This window comes from Hyperolius riggenbachi, chromosome 4, assembly GCF_040937935.1.
Source record: "Hyperolius riggenbachi isolate aHypRig1 chromosome 4, aHypRig1.pri, whole genome shotgun sequence".
NCBI lineage: Eukaryota > Metazoa > Chordata > Amphibia > Anura > Hyperoliidae > Hyperolius > Hyperolius riggenbachi.
Window position 1 is genome coordinate 357,557,389 of NC_090649.1, and position 24,927 is coordinate 357,582,315.

General features: G+C 43.3%; 1 protein-coding gene across 4 annotated transcripts in view; it reads right to left on the reverse strand.

The window, feature by feature from the left end:
- Window positions 1-10,964: 10,964 nt before the first annotated feature.
- The window catches only part of PDCD2 (programmed cell death 2), a 65,289-nt gene continuing 51,326 nt past the window's right edge, over window positions 10,965-24,927 (reverse strand). For 2 of the 4 annotated variants that reach the window (XM_068231941.1, XM_068231938.1), the window contains 2 exons: window positions 21,538-21,651; window positions 10,965-11,507 (listed from right to left, as the gene is read on the reverse strand). In XM_068231941.1, the coding sequence (XP_068088042.1) occupies window positions 11,346-11,507; window positions 21,538-21,651 (276 nt within the window). In that variant the 3' untranslated portion in view covers window positions 10,965-11,345. Of the gene's footprint in view, window positions 11,508-21,537; window positions 21,652-23,534; window positions 23,775-24,927 lie in introns of those variants that run through there. The other 2 variants (XM_068231940.1, XM_068231939.1) reach the window with 2 other exon arrangements.

The window sequence follows — 24,927 nt, forward strand, 5'->3', positions numbered from 1 at the left end:
TCCCACCCAGCATGGGTATATGTAAAAATACACCCCAAAACACATTATACTACTCCCGAGTACAGCGATACCACATGTGTGGCACTTTTTTGCACCGTAACTGCGCTAAGGGGCCCAAATTCCAATGAGTACCTTTAGGATTTCACAGGTCATTTTGAGAAATTAGGTTTAAAGACTACTCCTCACGGTTTAGGGCGCCTAAAATGCCAGGGCAGTATAGGAACACCACAAATGACCCCATTGTAGAAAGAAGACACCCCAAGGTATTCCGTTAGGAGTATGGTGAGTTCATAGAAGATTTTATTTTTTTGTCACAAGTTAGCGGAAATTGATTTTGATTGTTTTTTTTTCACAAAGTGTCATTTTCCGCTAACTTGTGACAAAAAGTAAAATCTTCTATGAACTCACCATACTCCTAACGGAATACCTTGGGGTGTCTTCTTTCTATAATGGGGTCATTTGTGGTGTTCCTATACTGCCCTGGCATTTTAGGGGTCCTAAACCGTGAGGAGTAGTCTTGAAACCAAATGTCTCAAAATGACCTGTGAAATCCTAAAGGGGCCCAAAGTCCTATGAGCACCTTTAGGCTTTACAGGGGTGCTTACAATTTAGCACCCCCAAAATGCCAGGACAGTAAACACCCCACAAGTGACCCCATTTTGGAAAGTAGACATCCCAAAGTTCAGAGAGGGGCATGGTGAGTCTGTGGCAGATTTCATTTTTTTTTTGTCACAAGTTAGCAGAAATGGAAACTTTTTATTATTATTTTTTTTTGTCAAAGTGTCATTTTCCGCTTACTTGTGACAAAAAACAATATCTTCTATGAACTTACTATGCCTCTCAGTGAATACTTTGGGATGTCTTCTTTCCAAAATGGGGTCATTTGGGGGGTATTTATACTATCCTGGAATTTTAGCCCCTCATGAAACATGACAGGGGGTCAGAAAAATCAGAGATGCTGGAAAATGGGAAAATTCACTTTTTGCACCATAGTTTGTAAACGCTATAACTTTTACCCAAACCAATAAATATAGGGTGAATGGGTTTTTTTTTATCAAAAACATGGCAGCACAGAAAGTTAAAAAAATCATTTTTTTGACAAAATTCATGTTTTTGATGAATATAATAAAAAGTACAAATCGCAGCAGCAATCAAATAGCACCAAAAGAAAGCTTTATTAGTGACAAGAAAAAGAGGTAAAATTTGTTTGGGTGGTAAGTTGTATAACCGAGCAATAAACAGTTATAACTGCAGTGGTCTGAATTGTAAAAAATGGCCTGGTCTTTAGGGGGGTTTAGCACTGCAGTCTTCAAGTGGTTAAGGAATTAGATCAAAGACACCTATCATCAGTAAGCGCCAGCATGTTTGCGCTTCAGACGCGAACGGCCTGGTGCGCACGTAATGACATTTAGTAACACCAGTTACGGCGCCCACATGGGGAGGAGCCCACACCATAAGACGTCGGCACCCTTGTGACGTCAGCCCCTGATGAGTCCATTGGACGAAACGCGTAGGGCGGGACCAGGAGCGCTGACGTCACTGGGCAGCGGGAGAAACGCGCACGCCAAGTAACTAGGAGTATGGCGGAGGATCGGGCGCCGGCACCGCCAGAGGGGGAACGACACTGTTGGGCTGTGATGCCCGAGATGCCCCATACCTATTTACTGTATTGTATGTTACTTCAGAACTAGGCAGCATGAAGATGGGCAGGAGCCCGAAACAGTGGACTGTCCTGCCTTAAAGTTCTTTTTAAATTTGTATGTTTTTTTCCAATAAAACAGACTAAGCTTTTCTGAAGGTGGTGCGGATCTTTCTCTTCATTTGCCATACCTATTTACTCACGTGAGTGCGCTGGATATGCGCAGGCCTTTTGACTGACCAAACTATGTTACACTGTTTGTTTTTATATATGTTTTACATGTGGAACTGTGATAAGTGGATATATTCGGCTTTGAACAAAAGGCAGTGTGGAGGCTGTGATTTGAAGTTGGCCGCTCTAAGGCTATGCGCTAGACCCACCTGGATTGTGAGGTGGTGTCCATCCGGTGAGCTGCTAGATTGGAGGGGTTCATGTTCAGCACAGAGTGGAACACATTCACATCACTTTTTGCACGTGTTGGGTGGTGTTTGAACATTGCCATTTGAGATTGCAGTAATGCACTATGTACGGCCTTTGTTTGCATTCTAGATTTTGAGAGGAGCGCTGTCACAACGTTGAGTGCATAGCTATTTAACCTCTTGGGTTTCTGTTTTGAAGATGTGTAGGAGCTAGTGGGAAAAATAACCTAAGCATGGCATGTGCAAAGTTTCTTGAAGTTCTTCTTAGTTGTGGCAATTAAATAGAATGTTAAGAAAGACCAAGACAGATTCAGAGCAAGCAGAGGCAGTATAACAAAACATGTACATCTAAAGGGATGTCTGGGATGCCTCTTCTATTGTAATGTCCTCACTGCATGGAACAGCTTGTAACTCTCTCATGCTTTTACTAACAGGTTTTTCTCAATGGGCTTCAGTAATTCACTGAACTTTTACCGCACCTGTGAAAATTTTTATGAATTAGCACACACACAAAAGTCTAAAATACCAAGTGCAGTGTTTTCCCGACCAAGTATTTTTTTTGCACAGCCTTTTATGAATCGACCCCAATGTCACACAAAACTCCATAAATGGGCTGGACTAAACTATTTTGTCACGCTTTCAAAATTGTGGATAAATAAGATTGTTTCAAGCATGTGATGCTCCTTTAAAAACTCACCTGGGGCTAGTAACAAGTGTGGACAATTTTAAAATGACAGTTATTTTGGTTGAAAATAGACGTACATCCATCAAGTTCAACCAGAAAATAAAGTACAACACCAGCCTGCACCCCCCTCACATATCCCTGCTGATCCAGAGGAAGGCGAAAAACCCTTACAAGGAATGTTCCAATTAGCCCCAAAAGTAGAAAAAAAAAATCCTTCCTGACTCCAGGTGGCAATCAGATAAAAATCTCTGGATCAACACCACCAGGCATTACCTAGTAATCATAGCCATGGATGTCTTAACGCAAGGAAAGCATCTAAGCCCCCTTCAAGCGGAACTGAATAGTAAAAAAAAAAGTTTCAGTTACCTGGGGCATCTTCCAGCTCCTTGCAGCCTTTCTGTTCCACGCTGGTCCTCCATTCTCCCACCGCCCACTAGTGTTGTTACAGTTGAGGCAACTGTGCCTGCACACCCCGCTTATCTTTCTTTGCGTTACCACCCACAATAGTGAACAGTACAAAGGAAGTGCTGTATATCGTTACTTTCACTTTGTCAATGACCATCGGCATCTCATTGATAGACAAGATAAAACATGAGCGCTGTCTGGTGCATTAACATTTTATTACTGTTAAAAAGGATACAAAATTGCACTTACAAGAAGTAAATGCTAGAATAGCATATCGCCCAACATCCAGGCTGTAAGGATTCCCCTTTCTCCAATTCCAGATCTGATGAAGACGTACGTACGCCAAAACGCGTCATGATGCTGCAAGCACTGTGAAAGAAGACCCCACTATCCCACCCCAAGGGTCTGAAATCCACCTCGACATCCCTGCTACTGGATTTAATTGGAGAAAGGAGAGGGAGAAAGGGAATCCTCACAGCCCGGATGTTGGGCGATATGTTTTTATAGCATTTACTTCTTGTAAATGCAATTTTTTTTAATCCTTTTTAACAGTAATAAAATGTTAATACACCAGACAGCACTCCTGTTTTATCTTGTCTTTCAGTTGCGCTTATCCCATGAGTATTGGAGCTTGCTAATTGTTGTCATCTGTTGGAGCATTATCTTCGTGATCCTATGCTCAGTTGAAATGCTGTTTTAGTTGTGGAAGTTGGCATCTCATTGATGCTGGTGATCATTAATTTACAGGCACTTTGATTGTTCCACCCTCCCCTCACTGCATTTTAGAGCGCTGCGGAACACCAATGATCCCTCTTACCCAGGTCAGTGTTTTTTTCAGTCTGCTCCCATCAGGCTGGAGGCTTCGAGCCATCTCATCCAGCACTGCTAGTAACAAGAACTCCTTCTTTCCCTTTAACTGTGGCCTCCTGAACTCCCTCCATATACTACCCCTTACCCCACCCTAAGCTGAAGCTCGGACTGATTTTCCCAGCCAACCTGCTCACAAGTCTAAACCGATCCGACCTACTTCTGTCATAATTTGGGAATTCTTGTTTGGGATGATGTTTACTGTTGTCTCTATGAACTGTTTAAGTGCATGTTGTGTGCCTATTTTTTGTTTATTTCTTATTCACTAACCTACCTACCTCCTACCTGAGCTACCGTATTTTTAGGAATATAAGACGCACCTGGGTTTAAAGGGGGGAAAAAAAATGTATACGGTATATTCTAAACCTGGTGCGTCCATGTTCCAGGAGCATCTTGTACATGTTCTTCCCCATTATGCTCGTGTGTCCACTATGTGTCCCTTCCTGCCACCCTGTGTGTCCCCTCCTGACCCCCATGTGTGTTTCCATGTCCCCTTCAGCCCGTGTGGTTCTCCAGTCAGTGTCCCCTCCTGTGTGTGTGTCTGTGCCCCCTCCTGTGCATGACCATGTCCTCTTCAGCCCCGTGTGGTCCTCCACTCCAGTCCCCATATCCATCCTGTCCTCTCTGTTGCCATGTCCCCCCCCCCCCCCAGATCCCGAGTATCAATTACAGCAGAGCGACTCATCTCCCTATTGATTCCAGTGGTGGGTGGTCCTCTCCGCCTTCAGCATGTCTGCACTACACCTCTAAAAGAATAGTTAGCGGCAGAGATTCCCTGCCTTAGGAATATTTATTTTATTTATTCAAGTATTTGTACAGCGCTGTGTAATATGTCAGCGCTATATAAAGTATATTGTCTTGTCACTAACTGTCCCTCAGAGGGGCTCACAATCTAGTCCCTACCATAGTCATATGTCTATGTATCATGTAGTATATGTATTATAGCCTAGGGACAATTTTAGGGGGAAGCCAATTAACTTATCTGTCAGACACAGGGAGAATATACTAACTTCTTGCAAATGTTGACCTTGCTGGGATTCGAACCGGGACCCAGCGCTGCAAGGCAAGAGAGATAACCACTACGCCACCGTGCTGCCCATTTGCAAGAACACATACTACCTACACCGAGATATCTTATACAGATTTAGTTTGAAAGTTGAAAGAAATAATTTTCAAATCAAAGAATGGCTAAACCCTGGTAGCATGCTGTTGGGGTTTATAATATAAGACGCCGGAACTTTCTCCCCATTTTTGTATTAGAAAAAGTGTGTCTTATATTCAAAAAAATATGGTATGTATTGTGCCAAACCCAATGCAAGGCAGGACTGTGCCAAACCCAATGCAAGGCAGGACTGTGCCAAACCCAATGCAAGGCAGGACTGTGCCAAACCCAATGCAAGGCAGGACCCGGTCCTGCTTGGCAAAATAAACTATTCTGATTGGGAATGTGTTCCCATTCACCAATCATTGTACTAATGGGTGGCAAGGAGAAAAAGCACAACAGGTAATTGCGGCGAGGTTCATATATCTACGCACTTGGAGCCAAGAAGTCTCAAGGGGCGTAGATATACTGGCGTTGGTGCTAGAAGTGGTTCTATCTTATAAATACAAATTTGAGACTCAGTTCTAGGTTACTAATGTCCTATTAACCATATGTAAGACACATACAATTAATTATTTTAAGTTTATTTTCAGTTCAAGATTTGTTTTAATGTTTCCAACAGTGTCTCAGCTGATCATATAGCTCTCAGAAAACTACAATGGTCAGTATGTTTTCCTCAAAGCCATGTCTTCCGTCATGTTTCCTTCAAATTAATAACAGCAATTAGCCCTCTATTTATCCTAGCACAATTTAGCCTTGTAGAAGAAACGTTTCATGGCTAGTAAAGCGATTTTAATTCACAAGAAAATCACAAACCTAAATACAGTTTCAACCATTTATTAAAACACTTGCAGGACATACAAACAAGTAGTCAAAGATGCAAGGCTATAACTTTTTGCACGGATAGGCATTTGCAAGAACACATACTACCTACACTTCTACCCAGATATCTTGTACAGATTTAGTTTGAAAGTTGAAAGAAATAATTTTCAAATCGAAGACTGGCTAAACCCTGGTAGCATGCTGTTGGGTTTTATAAGAACAGGTGTCACCTGCATATCAGGCTTCTGGGCTCTAGCTCAGTGCTGCTGCAAGCTGATTTCCTTTCAAAGACGTAACAAATGAAGCTGAATGAGTAGAGATCATCTACATTAGAGATGTTCAATAGCAGTAGAAGTGGCCATACATATTTTGTGTTTGATCAGTCAACCAATGAAATGTGCCACAAAAAGCATGCCTGATGTACGATTTAGGGCCAAAATTGGTCGCATGTGCTGACAGAGGAAGCTGGAAAATCTCAAGCTGCTGTGGTCCAACGGGCACACAGTGTTAATGGCGCGTAATATTGCTACCGACGAACGTGATGGAACCCCAAGCCGTAACATTCTCCCTGTGCATTAAAATATCCCACCTGTTCCACTACCACCAAAGCCGCAGAAGTTATGTGGGACGAAAATGTACAGCGGACCCATGGCGGCGGCCGCACAGGTGAAACATTAACCTGGGTCACGGACTCTAGTTTGGCTGCTACAGCATGACAGATTGGAGCTGACAGACAACAGGGGGCTGGAAGAAGCCCCAGGTAAGTAAAAATCCTCTTGCTTCCTTCGGCTCAGGTTTTGTTTTTAAAGAGAATCTGTACTCTAATATTCTTACACTAAAAAGCATACCATTCTATTCCTTATTTTCTCCTGGCCCCCTCTGTGCTGTTTCTGCCACTCTGCTGCAATCCTGGCTTGTAATTAACAGTTTTAGGCAGTGTTTACAAACTAACCAGGTTGTGATAGGCTCACATAAACAGAGTGTGCGAGTCATACAGAGTGTGCAGGGGGCCTGCAGAGGGTGTGTATCGCTTCTATCCAATCACAAGCAGCCCTGCACATTCCACACATTCAAGTCTTAGCCCAATAGACAGGACAGAGGAAAGGAGATAAGATTTATTACAGAGACAGTGCAATTAGGAAAGGCTGCAGTAAGCCAGAGCACATTAGAACAGGCATAGGAACTTATAGGATAGAAGAACTAAGGCTGAAACATTTGTTACAGAGTCTCTTTAACTGCAGGGGTTTATTTACACGATTCAAACAGATTTTATACATAGGATAAGTTGCACTTTAAATACACAGTCTAGCTAAAGTTTTTTAATAATCCTATCTAAAACATTTTCTATTTGCAAAACTGGTGTAAATATCTTAATTGACCAAGAAACAGTGGCTAACACATAACCACTAACCTTTCCCAGCAAAAAAATGACAGGCAAAGGCATCTCTGTGAATAACTCACAGAAAGCCTGCTGCCAGAACAACCCCATCACTTTTTAACCTACCCTCCTCTGCTGTATTTAATAGAAAGGCATTATGTGGTAGCTCAGCCTGTTGCCTTTACGAATAATTTATCAATGATGAGGGCGACAGTTTTGAAAACATGTACAGACATGAAAACATGTACAGACATGTTGCTTGGCTAGAGGTGAGTAGTATGTGCTGATCTATGAAAAAGGGAAGAAGTACAACAAACGAACAGGTGGTGTCCAACAGACATAATGACAATTTATTCAACTGTCACTAGTAGCTATTCAACATCATGTGGCAGCTGTACACATACTAGATTTTTCTCAGTCGAGGTTTATCTAGCATGTATATGCAACAAATTCCTTCCAAGGCCTGACTGGAAGGGAACTGTAAGCAGCAATTCGCCTATTCCTCTAATACAAATAGCAGTGATGGTGACAAAAGACACTGCCATTTTTCTACAAATTAAGCCATTTAACACGGTTCTTTTTGTGAAAATAGGTATTTTTTTTTCTACACAGTAAGACAAACAAAATCATAAAAGGTAACAGAGCTTCTATAATGATCATGAAAGCAACATTATAGTAAGGTTGAACTCGATGGACGTATGTCTTTTTTCAACCAAAATAACTATGTAACTATGTAAGTCTTCTATGACAGTAGGAAAACAAATGTTTGGACTTCCAGTTTCTGTTGTGATTTTGAAGCAAGTTACAATAAGAATATAAAATAAACTGACTGTTAAGAGGCAACACAGATGAGTTCTTTTTAAGAATTATTTGCATACATGAACGAGAAAAAAAAATTGCCTGCAACGATTGAAAATAAAGTGCTTTCAACAGGAACTTCATAATGCATTCCAATGTTTAGGATTGTCCGTACTCCTTAACATACAAAATAGAGGGGAAAAATTATTTTGAACTAAAACTTTAAATGCTAGATTTTTTTAAGAGTATCCATCAGTTAAAAATTTGTAACATGAGGCAGGAGTCATGTCTTTCAGAGAATGAAAGGATTCCTAAGATGATGCATTTATGAACATGTAAGTCCACAAAACTAAGATTCTCTGATGAGGGCAGATAGCACTAAAATCAAAACTTCAAAGTTTATAACGTAGAACTGTCTATGTCATTGTTTAGAAGAATCTAATCTAGGAGGTGCATTCATGCAATATTAGTTACCTCTCCATGCACCCTTGGAGGTAATGCAACCTGGGGAAAACTCTAAAATGTTTAAAGAGATCCTGAGGCGGGGTTCTTACATCGCAATCCCCATACAGAGGCTGGGTCTGCCTATAGAGCCCAGCCTCTGTTGCTATATAGCTTCCTCCAAAGCCCCCCCCCTGCGCGCTGTGAGACCCCATTAATCACAGCCGCGCTGTCGACACGCAGCGTGTCGCAGCACGCTGTGTTTACCTCACTAATGCCAGTCACGCCGCTCCCCTGCCTCCTGAATCGCTCCGGTCCCCGCCCACGTCCCTTCCCTCCAGGGCTGTGGAGTCGGAGTCGTGGAGTTGGAGTCGGAGCAATTTTGGGTGCCTGGAGTCGGAGTCAGGAAAAAAATGCACCGACTCCTAATGAGTTCGTAACTGTAATTAAAATAGAAAATATAATAAAATGTTCTATTTCTCAGATAATAGTCATTAAAAATAATGTATATATACAGTATATATACAGTAATAGCTGTGCTCAGTCCACAAAAATGAAATAAACCAATCAAAATTAGTTACTTGTGCTGCTTCAATAAAGCAGTCCCCGTATTTTTAAAGTCAGATATACATATCTGATTGTGACTGTACAGTATATATGATGTGTACACAGGAATCTCTTATATATACTAAATAACATCTATGCTGTAAGAATAAAGCCTGATGTGTAGCCGTGTCACTAATAGAGATGGTCAATGAGATGGAAATAATTCTGCGTTGATGCTGGTTTATGCAAATGTATGCACTCTCTTTGCTCATGAAATCAAATAATTTGATATGTTGTTAAAATTTGGTTTGGTGACTACAAATTAAAGGGTACCTGAGACAGATGAAAAGAAAAGTGTTATACATACCCGGAGCTTCTTCCAGCCCCCTTCAGGCTAATCAGTCCCTCGCTGTCCACCTCCACCAACTGGATCTTCTGCTATGAGTCCTGGTAATTCAGCCAGTCAGCACAGTCTGGCTACGAGGCGCTTCCACAGCCAGGAGCATTCTGCACCTGTGCAATAGTGCTGCACAGGTGTAGTATGCTCCTGGCGGCGGAGTGTGTGCATGCACACTACACCAGACTGGCTCCAGTACCTGGACTCATAGCAGAAGATCTAGGTGGCGGAGGAGGACAGCGAGGGACTGATTAGCCTGAAGGGGGCTGGAGGAAGCCCCAGGTATGTATAAAACTTTAATTTCATCTGTCTCAGGTTTACTTTGTTACACAGTAGTACTATACTCTACATATGCACTCTCCACAGACCTGCAGGGAATCCACTGAGAATGTTGTGAACATTGAACAGAGGTGTTGTCTATCGCCCATAAACCTGGTTCAGATTGTGCATGAAGAATGTGTAATAGAGGAAGAATCTCCTCATTCCCCTGCAGAGTACCTGCACATCATTCTTACATGTACCCACAGTTACATTGCCTAGGGCCTGATAAATGTTCTTTGTTCCGGTTTGTACCTTTTACAAGTACTCTTACCAAGTTTTAGTCTACAGGGAATAAATATAGTAGTCTAGATATCCTTCTCACTTCAGTTGTCTTGTAAAATTCCTAAGCATTGGCAGTTAAAGAGAAACTCCGACCAAGAATTGAACTTTATCCCAATCAGTAGCTAATACCCACTTTTACATGAAAAATATAATGATTTTCACAAACAGACCATCAGGGGGCGCTGTATGACTGATTTTGTGCTGAAACCCCTCCCACAAGAGGCTCTGGTACCGTACGGTACTCTGGGCAAACTGCCACAATGTAACAATGACACACACAGGAAATGGCTGTTTATAGCTGTCTGTTAAAGCCAGAACAGCTACATAATCTGCCCACAGTAACAATGTCACCATGTAATACATGTCAGAATGTGAATCTAGGAGAGGAAAGATTTTACAATGAGCAAACTCTGACTAAATCATGTATACATCATTATTGTAAAAATTAAGCAACTTTTTATATTAAATTATTTTCACTGGAGTTCCTCTTTAAGAGACGAATTTCACGTTACATACTGTTAATCAACAAAATTGTAATATGCAAATTAGAGGAGTCGGAGTCGGTGGAATCCTAAACTGAGGAGTCAGAGTCAATGGATTTTTGGACCGACTCCACAGCCCTGCTTCACTCGCCGCTGATTGGAGGGAAGGGACGCGGGCGGGGACCAGAGCGATGCAGGAGGCGGGGGAGAGCAGAGACTGACATTAGTGAGGTAAACACAGCCGCATAGCGCGGCTGTGTTTTATGGGGTCTCGCAGTGCGCAGGGGGGGCTTTGGGGGAAGCTATATAGCAACAGAGGCTGGGCTCTATAGACAGACCCAGCCTCTGTATGGGGATTGCGATGTAAGAACCCCGCCTCGGGTTTTCTTTAAGGCGATGTTCCCTTAAAATGCTGGGCATGGATCCTCCCAATCCACAGCCTCTGTATTAGCCAGCGAGGCTGCTCATTACAGTGGTGAGCTAAAAAACAAATATGCAGGGTAGAAGAGATCTTGTTTAAATATTCAATCAGATGCTTATTTTATAAAAGTAAAAAAGTTAGATTTCACCACTCTTCAACGCCTATTTAGTAAAATGATCCCCAATAATAAACTAGACGGTTGATAAATAATACAGACTAGTCTTCTTTAAAAGGTAAAGTGCAGTTAGGATATAATGCCGAAGCATACAACAATCCCTAAACTAAGAATAAACCTTACAATATGCAGAGAAATGCATGTAAAAAAACAAGTGAGCACATATCACATGGTGACTCCAGGGACATCTTGCTTCCAGAGAAACTCCTCTTTGTAACACTTTTCTGCATTGCAGTTGGTAGAGCATGTGTATACTGCTAGAATGCCCCAATCAATGCTTTGTTCAAAGCTGTCCACTTTCAAATGGTTTAAAAGTTGTGGCATTACCTGAAACAAAAAATACAAAAACATTCAAACTAACCAGAATCATCAGCAAGTGAAGCACCTAGCTATACTGACTACTCAAAATAACTTTATTACTAAATGTGTTTAAACCGGCTTCTAATCAGATCTTTCCCAGGCCAGACTACTCCGCTACAACAAGAAAGGAGACAGATCAAAGCTTAGGTTTTGTACACACACTAGATAGTCCTGGGTCGAAATCACTGGTCGGGCCACCTCTAATGAGAATCTAGTGTATATAAAGCAGCTTCGATGCATTGGCAAGAGATCCGGATTAGGCAAAGTGCAGGTTGAGATCATTGTTCTCCCTAAAGGTGGCTACACACGATACAATAAAATAATCCGATTTTACGGCAATTCGATAAAAATGATCGGATCTCCCGAAAAATCGAAAGCCTTTTTTTCCATTCGACTGAAAAATTTGATTGGATTTCCAGTTTTCTTTGATTTTTATCGATCTGGAATGCCAGATATTTTTCTTCAATCTTTCTAAAGATTGTATGGTGTGTGTTAGATTTCCCATTTATTAATATACACACCCTAGCAATTTTGTCAGTTTCCAATCATTTTTATCATAATTGGGGAAAAATTGAACATACATGTGTGGTACATTGGTCATATTTTTGAAATGTTAGTCAGAAAAATTTATTGCAATTCTTAAACTGAACAGATATTTAAAAAATTGTATTGTGTGTGGCCACCTTAAGCCTGATCCTGAGCGATGTCCCGTTTTACCCTCCACAGGAACAGAAAATATTGCTAGCCTAGTTATGTGTCTGTATAATGCTGGATACACACGTTGCGTTTCCGCGTTCGGTGCGGCGTTCGATTCGCGTCGATTCGATTATTTCCGACATGTCCGATTCGCAGGTCGATGGATCGTTAGGTCGATTTGCCATACTTTACATGGCATTCGACCTAAAAATAATCGAAATGCGCTCGGAAATGCTCGGAAATAATCGAATCGACGCGAATCGAACGCCGCATCGAACGCGGAAACGCAACGTGTGTATCCAGCATAACACTCAGCCAGAATGGTCACTCGAGAGATCGAGTTCCGATCCCTGTGGGCAACAGTACTCATACGTGTGTATAAATTTTAGGCTGACAAATTATCTGTAGGCACAGTTTAATAAAGGTTTAAATGATTTAGAACAATAGTTTTTCCAGTTATAGTTATTTAGGTTTAAATAATACATACGTCCATAGAGTTCAACCAGAAAATAAGGTACAACACTAGCCTACACTCTCACATATCCATGTTGATTTAGAGAAAGATAAAAAAAAAACCCTTACAAGGCATAGTCCACTTACCCCCAAATGGGAAAAAAAATCCTTCCCAACTTCATATGGCAATCATATAAAAATTACCTAGATCAACACTACCTTTCAACACAAGGAAAGCATTTAAGCCCCCTTAAAACGCAGATCTAAAATTTGTGCCATAACTACTTCCTTTAGGTAATGCATTCCACATTTTAATCACTCTCACTTTAAGGATCCCTTTCCTAAATAAATGCTAAAGCTTTTTTCCTCCATGTGCAGATCATGTCCCCTTGTCCTTTGCGCAAGCCTAGGGACAAAAAGCTAATCCGCAAAGCTTTTATAATGCCCTCTAATGTATTTATACATGTTAAATGGATCTCCTCTTAAAGTGGATCCGAGATGAACTTTTATACATTGCATAATTGTGTTCCTTACATATAGGTTATAGGGCATTCCTCAAGCCAAATACTTTTTTTTTGTTTTAATACTCTAATTCCTTATAAACTAAACAAGCCTTGCCCACAGCTTCTCCAAAACGCCAAGGCACTCAGACCCATGTAGCAAGGGCTTATGGGAGCTCAGTCTGGGCAGGAGGAGGTTACTAGCCAGAGATTTCAGAGGGGAGGGGGGAGTGAATTTTCCACCGCAACGTGGGCTTGATTGACAGAGGCGCTTCACGAGGGCGCTTTAAGGACGACCTCGAGATCGTCCTCTGCACCGTGCGGGAATCCGGGCTGGCGGCTGCGAACGTAGCTGACAGTGTGGGACAGACCAGCTGCGAGGGGCTGGAGAAAGCTCCAGGTAATTAAATTGGATTTACATTACTTTTGCCTGATGATTCCTTTAAGGCGCGTTTCCTTTCCTAGTAAGTGAGACCTTACAATTGCTCTAATCACATTTGTTGCTTGTCTCTGCACCTACTCTAAAACAGCAATATCCTTCCTGTAATGCGGTGCCTTACTAGAGATTAAACGGGGCAGTATTACACTAGCATTCCAAGTTTTTATTTCCCTTTTAATGCCTCCCAAAAATGTTATTTGCTTTAGCTGCAGTGGCTTGGCATTGAATACAATTATTTAATTTGTTGTCGACGAGTACTCCTAAGTGCTTCTCCAAGTTTGATGTCCCCATCTGTATCCCATTTATTTTGTATTGTGCTAGACCTTTGGTATGACCAAAATGCACGACTTGTCATCTTTCAACACTGAATTTCATTTATTTGCCCATATAGCCATTCTATCCCGATCCTTCTGCAATACGTCAATAGCCTCCTGAGAGTTGATAATTCTGCACAATTTTGTATCATCTGCAAAAATAGCAACATTCCTTTCTACTTCATCTACTAGGTCATAAATTAAAGAGTACTGGACCCAGTACTGACCTCTGTGGGACCCCACTGCTAACAGTCACCCATTTTGAATATGATCCATTGACCACAACTCTGCTTTCTGTGCATTGGACAGTTCCCTACCCATGCACACAGATTCTTCCCTAGAACTTGTATCTTCAACTTTTGCACTAGACTGTTGTGGAGAACAGTATCGAAGGTCTTTGCAAAGTCAAAGTATATCACATCTAAAGCATTCCCAATATCCACACTAACGGTTCACCACCTCATAAAAGCTGAGCATATTAGTTAAACAAGACCTGTCCTTACTAAACCCATGCTGATACTAAGAATTAAGATTATTCTCTGATATGAAGTCAAGTCACATTAAGTATGATTTATTTATACATTTCATTTATAAAGCACCAAAATATTACGCAGCACTGGACATTAGTTAATGTTACAGACAATATTTAGGGGTGACATACAGCAATAAGACAATACAGGAATACATGAAAACCATATCACGCAGCACAGTATGAGTACAATTAATGCTTTGTCAGTCACTGGATGGGAGCATGGAGATTTCACTCGAGTTGAGTTCACCCAGATCCATAGGATGGGTGTACGGTAATGAAGCTGCACGTGAACAGGTAGGAGACATAAGGAGGACCCTGCCCAAAGGCTTACAATCTAGAGGGAGGGACACAAAAGGTAGGGGACCAGAGTTCAGCTGCGGGTTTAGAGCACTAGTTGGGGGGGGGGGGGGGGGGGGTGTGTAGGCCAGAGTGAAAAGGTAAGTTTTGAGGGCCTTCTTGAAGATATTGAAGGAGGGTGAAACCCTAATGGGGGGAGGTAGGGAGTTCCATAGTGTTGGAGAAGCTCGTAAGAAGTCCTGGAGGCGTGCATGGGATTGGGTGATGCGGGGGGCAGTAAGGCGAAATTCATTGGAGGAGCAGAGTGAGCCACTAGGTGGATTGGAAATGTAGGTTGGGCAGGTTTTGTCGACAGATTTGTAGGCCAGACAAAGTATCTTGAATCTGATTCTGGACTGGATAGGAAGCCAGTGAAGCGATTCACAGAGGGGAGCTGCCATGGTGGAGCAAAGGGAGGAGTGGCTAATTCTGGCTGCCACTTTCATGATGGACTGCAGCCGGGCAATTCAGGTCATAGGGAGACCAGACAGAAGGGCATTGCAGTAGTCAAGGTGGGAAATTAAAAGGGTATGGATGAGGAGTTTGGTGGTGACAGAAGTCAGGAAAGGGCGGATCTTGCAGATGTCATGGAGGTGGAGGTTGCAGGATTTTGTGAGGTTTTGGATGTGGGGGGTAAAGGAGAGTGAGGAGTCCAGGGTGACACCCAGACAGTAGGCTTGAGAGGTAGGGCGAATGGTAATGTGGTTAACAGTGACATTCACATCTGGGAGGGTCAGGGATGGCCGGGGTGGGAAGATCATAAATTCCGTTTTGTCCAGGTTTAGTTTCAGGAACCTAGCGGACATCCAGGAGGAGGTGGCTGATAGGCAGGAGGATACCTTGTCCATGGTAGTGGTGGATAGGTCAGGGGTGTGGAGGAAGATCTGGGTATCATCTGCATACAGATGATAGTTAAAACCCATGGAGGAAATAACCTTGCCAATGGAGGATGTGTATAGGGAGAAAAGTAGGGGGCCAAGGACCAAGCCTTAGGGGATGCCTACAAAGAGGTGGTTGGGGGTAGATGAGGACTCATTGAAGGAAGTCATGAAGGTGCGGGTTGGAGAAGTAGGATGAAAGCCAGGCTAGGGCAAAGTCATGAATGCCGAGGGACTGGAGTAGTAGAGGATGGTCCACTGGGTCAAAAGCTGCTGAAAGGTCAAGGAGGAGGGAATGGAGTATTTGCCTTCAGCTTTAGCTAAGGCGAGACCATTGACCACTTTGGTAAGAGCTGTTTCAGTTGAGTGGGCAGGCAGAAATCCAGATTGCAGTGGGTCTAGCAGGGAGTTGGCATTGAGGTACTGGGTCAGGTGTTTGAGAACCAGGCGCTCAAGGAGTTTTGAGGCAAAGGGGAGGAGGGAGATAGGATAGTTGGAGGGTAGTGAGGGGTTGAGAGAGGGTTTCTTGAGGGGAAGGTGCCTGTGAATAAGGAGAGGTTAAACAGGGCAGTGAGGACTGGGGCCAAATCCGGGAAGTGAGGACAGAGTAAGTCAGAAGGGACAGGTTCAAGGGGGGAGTTAGTGGTATGGGAAGTCTGCAGTAGGGGGTTGACTTCCTCAATGGTAGTAGGACTGAAGGAGGTGAGCGGAGGATAGGATGGAGGAGGAGCTGGAAGGGAGGGATGGGAGGTGAGGATTGAAGGCTGGATATTTAATTGACGGATGGAGACAATTTTGTTAGTGAAGAGGGTGGCTAAATCCGTGGCAGAGAGGGAGGAAAAGGAGGGTGGGTTTAAGCAGGGAGTTGAAAGTGAGCTCCGATGAGCTTCGAGTTGTACACTGCTGGGAATTATGAGATTCTTCAAGATCATGGAAAATCCAATAAGGTGAACTCAGTCTCAAACTAATTGGTAGTAAAATGGTAAATAGGGTATTAGGCACACAAGTGTCATTGCTGTATTTAGCTATTGCTCTATTCAGCCTTTCAAAACGTGACCTAGATATCTCTTCACAAACGATGGGTTGCTACCCCAGCACAAACCGATCACCTGACTCTCCACCGCTTGCTTCTACTTCACAAGATGGAGAGTGGATCAGATTCTACTGTGTGCTCACAGAAAAAGAGTGGCTGATGCCTCCTCCAAGCTCTTCCCTAACCACCACCTCACAGAAAATGCCAGGGAGATGAATACAAGATAACACAGGAGGAAGCACGCCAGCTGGACAGGTGAGCACACTACGCTGCTGAGGACTCTGCAGGGGCCCTGGGGGACCACCATTAATAGAAAGGAGATCTATTATTATTATTATTTATTTATAAAGCGCCAACATATTCCGTGGCGCTGTACAATGTAAGAAAACAAACAAGGGATACATAATGATACAGACAATGATATACATCAAATATGAACACTGATACAAAATACAGCATGCTGATTACAATTTGATTTAACATGATGACTAAAATGTATAAATGTCTAACAGTGTGCAAGCAATTAAAGGGAAGGTTCAGGGAGGGGATTAAAAAAATAAAATTTCCACTTACCTGGGGCTTCCTCCAGCCCGTGGCAGGCAGGAGGTGCCCTTGCCGCCGCTCCGCAGGCTCCCGGTGGTCTCCGGTGCCCGACCAGGCCGGCCTCTTCTGCGCTCCACTTCCTGGCACTTCTGCGTCCCACGCCGGCGCGCTGACGTCATCGGACGTCCGCCGGGCTGTACTGCGCAGGCGCAGAACTACTGCGCCTGCTCAGTACAGCCCGGTGGACGTCCGATGACGTCAGCGCGCCGGCGTGGGACGCAGAAGTGCCAGGAAATGGAGCGCAGAAGAGCCCGACCTGGCAGCCGGCCTGGCCAGGTCGGGTCGGGCACCGGAGACCACCGGGAGCCTGCGGAGCGGCGGCGAGGGCACCTCCTGCCTGCCACGGGCTGGAGGAAGCCCCAGGTAAGTGGAAATGTATTTTTATTTTTTTAATCCCCTCCCTGAACCTTCCCTTTAAATTAATAACAGTTCATGACACAAAAGGATGAGAGCCCTGCCCTTGCGAGCTTACAATCTAAAGGAATGGGGTGGAAACAAGAGGTGGGAATGTATACAGTATATGTACAGGCAGTGCGCAATTAGGTTATTTAGTGGGTGCATGGCCTAAGCTAGAGAATATGCTTGTCGGAAAAGGTGGGTTTTGAGGGAGCGTTTAAAAATTTCAAAGGTGGGAGAGTGGCGAATGTGTTGTGGAAGGTATAGTGGGATGTGGGTGTCAATAACACCCTCTAGTGAAAAGATACAGGAGACAAAAGTGGGAGCCCAATAGTGTAGTATGTCAAAAACAATTGAACGTAATAAAAGTAAGACACTACTCACAAAGGTGGGTTGCAGAGGGGCAACCGACCACAGGAAGCAGGTGGAGACAACAAACCCGACTCCACTCGGGGTGGTCCCTAGGGACCTGGATGCGGTCGCTCTCCTTGGTAAAAGAAAGGGGACAGATATCCGCCGTGGTCGAAGCCACGTGTGGTCTGTACCCACCCCTCAGACGGGTGAGGTAAGGGGGTATGATTGCACAATAAGGGTATAAGAGGCGCCCTGGTGTAATAAAAGCATCTAAAAACAGTTTAAAAACGGGAAATAAATTTGAGGTGGCTTACCTCAGTGACGAAAAAATCTTTGTATTTTACAAAGGTTTTTATTAGTAGCACAGGCAACGCGTTTCGCGGGTCAGAGCCCGCTTCCTCAGGCCAATAACAGTGCCAAACTAAATGACAGATTCAGCAAAGGGAGGCTCCCTTTGCTGAATCTGTCATTTAGTTTGGCACTGTTATTGGCCTGAGGAAGCGGGCTCTGACCCGCGAAACGCGTTGCCTGTGCTACTAATAAAAACCTTTGTAAAATACAAAGATTTTTTCGTCACTGAGGTAAGCCACCTCAAATTTATTTCCCGTTTTTAAACTGTTTTTAGATGCTTTTATTACACCAGGGCGCCTCTTATACCCTTATTGTGTTGTGGAAGGGCATTCCAGAGGAGGGGTGAGGCACGTGAGAAGTCTTGTACACGTGAATGTGAGGAGGTAATTGTAGAAGAGGATAGAAGAAGCTCGTGTTCAGATCTGAGATTGCGGTTGGGTTGGTATCTGGAGACTAGTGAGATGTACAGGGGAGAGAGATTGTGGAGAGCTTTGTAGGTTAGGGTTAAGAGTTTGAACTGAATCCTCTCATTAATTGGTAGCCAGTGAAGAGCTTGACAGAGAGGGTCAGCAGAGGAAGAGCGAGAGGAGAGATGAATGAGTCGAGCAGCAGAGTTCAGTACAGAATTGAGCGGTGTTAGTCGGTTAGTTGGAAGTCCACCAAGCAATATATTGCAATAGTCCAATCGAGATATAATAAGAGCATGTACTAACATTTTGGTTGTGTCATGGGAGAGAAAAGGTCGGATACGTGCTATGTTTTTCAGTTGGAAATGGCAGGAGCTGGTTAGGGAGTTAATGTGAGGAGTAAATGAGAGAGAAGAATCAAATATTACCCCCAAGCACCGTGCTTTGGGAACTGATGTTATAGCCGTGTTGTTAACATTTATTGTAATATCAGGCAAATGGGTGGACAGGGATGGCGGAAAGACTATTAGTTCAGTTTTATTTATATTAAGTTTTAAGAAGCGAGAGGACATGAAAGAGGAAATAGCCAGGTAGTCGGGAACCCTTGTGAGGAGGGAGTTAAGGTCTGGAGCCGAGAGGTACAGTTGTGTATCGTCTGCATATAGGTGGTATTGGAAACCAAATGAGCTGATTAAGTTACCAAGACCGTGCATGTAGATGGAGAAGAGGAGGGGACAGAGGACAGAGCCTTGAGGTACCCCTACAGACAGAGGATGTGAAGAGGAGGCCTGATCTGAATAAGAAACAGTGAAAGACCTTCCAGAGAGGTAGGAAGATATCCAGGAGAGAGAGAGGTCCTTTATTCCTATAGATGAAAGGATCTGTAGAAGTAGAGTGTGGTCGACAGTGTCGAATGCTGATGACAGATCTAGAAGGATGAGTATGGCATAATAACCTTTGGATTTAGCTGTGAGGAGATCATTAGCTACTTTGGTGAGGGCTGTTTCTGTGGAGTGGTTTGGCCGGAAGCCAGATTGGAACTGATCAAGCAAGGAATTTGCAGATAAATACTGACTTAGTTCAGCATGAATGTGGCGTTCAAGTAATTTAGATGCAAATGGAAGAAGTGACACTGGGCGGTAGTTAGCAAGTTCGGTGGGGTCTAGAGATGGTTTAAGTAGTGGTGTTACAACAGCCCTCTTGAGTGAGGATGGAAAAATTCCGGTGGAGAGGGATAGGTTAAACAGCGATGTTAGGGCAGGGATGAGGGATGTGGATAGCTGTGGAATGAGATGTGATGGGATAGGATCCAACGAACAGGTGGTTAGATGGGATTTGGAGAGAAGGGAAGAGAGCGAATGTTCGGAGAGTGGAGAGAAACTGGAAAGAGAGCAGTCAACAAGAGGAGTGGAGGTGGAGTTTGATGTCTGCGTGGAAGACACACTACGGATTTTTGCAATTTTATTTGTAAAGTATGTTGCAAATTCTTCAGCTGATAAGCATGAAGAAGGAGGAGGAGGGGGTGGACGGAGAAGGGAGTTGAAAGTACTGAACAGGCGCTTTGGATTGTGCAAGTGGGAGGATATGAGGGAGGAGAAGTATGATTGTTTTGCAGAAGAGAGAGCGGTTTTAAACTCTCATCTAGGGGGCTCATTAACTGGTTCTGGGGACAATACTATCAGGGGGAGGAACAAAAGGGAAGAGCGGTTGTAGCGGCAGTCCGTGGCATAGATTTGTAATTTAGAGAGGGATCTATCATTTGGGTAGCCATTGATTAATGTACATCCACCTCAAGGTCAAATTGTAAATAGTGTATGCTCATCGTCCGTGCCATATGCTAGAACAATTGAACTACATGGGGCAAGGTTTAGATCATATAATGCATACATACCTGATATAAACCATCTTTATATAATTTCTTCATTCTCTCACATCTTTAGAGAAGTGCCTAGCTGTATTCTGCTGCTTGCTCCCTCCTACATGATGTACTCTTGATCCTTCCTTTCCCTGCAGCATGACTGCATATCCTTTCTCTGCATTGGTACCAAGACAGCCTGCCAGTCTCAGACCAACTTTAAACATTATGTGAACACAAGACACTGTAAGCTTGCCCTACTGAAGCCTGTTAGGAAAATGTGTCTGTGGGGTTAAAAACATTTTTAAAGGGTATCTACTGCCACCTAAAAAAAGTTACATACTCACCTAAGAAAAGAGGAGGCTCTGGATTCCTTAGAGCCTTCCCAGTTCTCTCCGAGTCCCCTCTTTCCACTGTCTCTGTTGCGGTGATCCAACTTTAATGTTGAATTAGTCTGTGTCTCAGAAGACTTTGGAAGTACTCCGAGTCTCCGAGTACTTACGAAGATGAACAGCTCTATACTGCAAACTCGTGCGTGCACAGAACGGAGCCGCTTGTCTTTGGAAGTAGTACTTGGAGATCCGAATACTTCTGAAGACTCAAAGAGACCCAAAGTTGCAGCCAGCAGGAAATTTGAATGGGGACAGCGAGGTAATGAGGAGACCGAGAGAGGACCAGGAAGGATATAGGTATGTAACCATTTTTCTTAGATAGCTACAGGTATCCTTTAAGCTATTCATTCACTAAGCAATTATATAAGCAATAAATTGAAAAGTACACAACTGCATGATACAAATACAATACTATCAAGTTATATAAAACCAGAGAATGAAACTGCTAATCAACTTGCCTGAAATTCAAACATCCTTTTACCTCCACAGGGACAATAAGGAATATCCTCATCTACAGGAATATGCTGGAGCGAAAGCCAAAGCGGTTCTCCACCTCGACAATACCTCAAGACCTGTAATCACATTGTCTGAATCATTTACACAAAAAAAATGTTTTTCATTAGGAGTATTTTTTAAGAACATTATTTAAAAATGAAATGCAGTGGCTTGAACCAACTCTGTTCTGTGCACAGATCTCCAGTCTTAGCTGTATCATTACTGACTGTAATAAATCGTTCAACATGATTTTTAAAAAGTAGGCAATGTACAGCTTGTATAAGGATGTAAATTTGCTGTCCCATAAAAACAACAACACACAGACATTAACCCATTGCATACCAGCAGTCTCTGGCCCCTTAAAGAGACACTGAAGCAAGAATAATTCTCGCTTCAGAGCTCATAGTTAGCAGGGGCACGTGTGCCCCTGCTAAAACGCCGCTATCCCGCGGCTAAACGGGGATCCCTTTACCCCCAAACCTCCTCCTGCAAAATCAACGACCAAATTGGTCGTAAATTTTGCTCTTCCAGGAGGCAGGGCTAACGGCTGCAGCTATCGCCGCCTCTCCCCCGCCCCTCTCAGTGAAGGAAGACTGAGAGGGGCGGGGGAGAGGCGGAGGTATGCGTCTGATAGACGCGCGGGAAGCAGGGCTGCGGCGGTTAGCCCTGCCCCAATGCGGAAGTGATTCCGCAATGTACAGAGGGGATTTGGGGGTGAAGGGACCCCCGTTAAGCCGCAGGATTGCGGCGTTTTAGCAGGTGCATACATGCCCCTGCTATCTATGAGGTCTGAAGCGAGATTTATTCTCGCTTCAGACTCTCTTTAAGGACCAGAGACTGCTGGTGCCACAAAACGGCGCCTCCCGAAAAAATGGCCGCACATACCCGCCGCTCCCGCATTCCCCTCTGTGCCCTGGTCAGGAGACACTTTCATTGGCTCTTGACCCTGTCAATCAATGTAAGACAATGCGATTGGCTCTCAGTGATCACACAACTAGGAGCAGATTGGCTCCTAATAAGCTCACAGAGCCCTACCATCATATTTATGACAGAGCAAGTGAGTTGCGGCTGGGATTAATTGGCATGACCACACGGCAACAATGTTGAAATCTACGTCCTGTCAGCCGCTCAGCCACCAGCAGGAGAATGATTTCAACCGCAGTGGTCCGGAAGCAGTTAATGCCTAAACCGCTGGCAACAAGAGTGAGTACAGTGAGGCAGATTTAAAGGTCAACAACTTTGCAATTGTTTACACAGAAAGTAAAAACCTGATTACCCCTTGTACTTTGTTGTTGCCATACCATACAATAAACTAATCCTATTTTACAGCAATTGGATAAAAGGATCAATTGTACAGAAAGGGTGTTTTATTTAAATTTTTTTCATTTGTTGGAGAAATCTGTTCGAATTTCCTATTTTTATTTGATAAAAGAAGTTTGGGATTTTCTGATCAATTTCCATGAATATTGAAAGGTGTAGGGTAGACTGACAATTTCTTGATGTGGAGGCCGAAGCAATTTATTCTGAGTTTTCAATCTTTTTTTGATAATTGGGGAAAAAAATTGAACATGTGTGTGTGGTACATTGGTCAGATTTTTGCAATGTTAAAAAAATAAGTTAAATATGTTTAAAAATAAATAAAAATGAGCATGTGACAATCGTTTTGTTGAGAATAAATGTATACAATCAGGCCCTGCTTCAAATTCACTGAAAAAGCTTTATTCAAACAAGTAGAAAACACTGTATTGACACTATGTGTCTCTTAAAAACATAAAAACATAAAACACCAACTGCAAGATGTTAAAGAGAATCTGTATTGTTAAAATCACACAAAAGTAAACATACCAGTGCGTTAGGGGACATCTCCTATTACCCTCTGTCACAATTTCGCCGCTCCCCGCCGCATTAAAAGTGGTTAAAAACAGTTTTTAAAAGTTTGTTTATAAACAAACAAAATGGCCACCAAAACAGGAAGTAGGTTGATGTACAGTATGTCCACACATAGAAAATACATCCATACACAAGCAGGCTGTATACACCCTTCCTTTTGAATCTCAAGAGATCATTTGTGTGTTTCTTTCCCCCTGTTCTCATGCACTGAAGTTTCAGGCTGCTCGTTTCTTCCTGCAAACAGCTTTGCCCTTGTCTGCGTTTCCTCAGTATGTGAAAGCCCAGCCAGCTCAGAGGACGATTTATCCAGCTTGTAAAAGATAAGAGAGAAAAGAGAAGCGGTACTAATCTAAATAACACACAGGCAGTGTGCAGAGAGGGGCCTGGAAGGGGGAATTCATAGCAGAACCACAACACTGAAGAACTTGGCAGCCTTCCAGACACAGGCTGACAAGTCTGACAAGAGAGAGATAAGTTGATTTATTACAGAGACTGTGATAGTACAAAGTGCTGCAGTAAGCCAGAACACATTAGAATAGCTTTTTGAACTTGTAGGATGATAAAAAACAGGATGCAATTTTTGTTACGGAGTCTCTTTAATGCACAGCCGGCTGGGCTCACACAAACAGCATACCTGTCACACCAGTCATACCTGGGATCCCATCATACACCTGCTATGGACATATAAAGCTGATGGTTAGTAAAGGCTGCTCATGCTAAGCAAGTAGGGGAAGAAATCTATTACATAAACATGGCTATCTATCCGCAAACGCATGAAAGTCTTAGATGGCAAAAGCTAACCACAGATCCGCAGAGCCTGATGCATTTGCACATGCAGTTAAAGAGCAAAGTTCTGCCTCACGGATAGATAGCCATGTTTATGGGATAGATTTCTTCCCTAACTTGGGACTCTGCTTGGCATGAGCAGTCTTTACTAACCATCAGCTTTCAGCAAGGCTTGGTGTACAGAGGCGCCAGAGTAGAATAAAAACGTTTAAAAACCGTCTAAAAGAGGTGGATGTTCAGGTGGACTTACCTCCCTCAAAAATATAAAACTCAATTGAGTCACAATATATCAATACAAAAATGTTTATTGAACTCCACTTAGTGCAACGCGTTTCGCAGGTGTGGTCCTGCTTCATCAGGCAAACAGGAGTATAACTCAATGGGTCTAGATGCAGAAGTGAGCACTTAGTGAATGGCAGTTGCTCTGTCCAACTGCCAAAAAATTGTGTAGCGAGCAGGGAAGCTGGCCAGCATCATTGTTTAACCACTTCGCCGCCCAGTTATAGTATATCTACACCCCTTTCAACTTAATTTCCCCGTCCAAGGCGTAGATATACGTACCCCCGCCACTGTCCGCGCTCGTGCACGCCGCTGGCCTGGAGATCAATGAACGGGAAAACTGGGCATGCTTCCATGAGAAGCTGCTCTATTATTGTGAAAAAAAAAAAAAAGTTTCC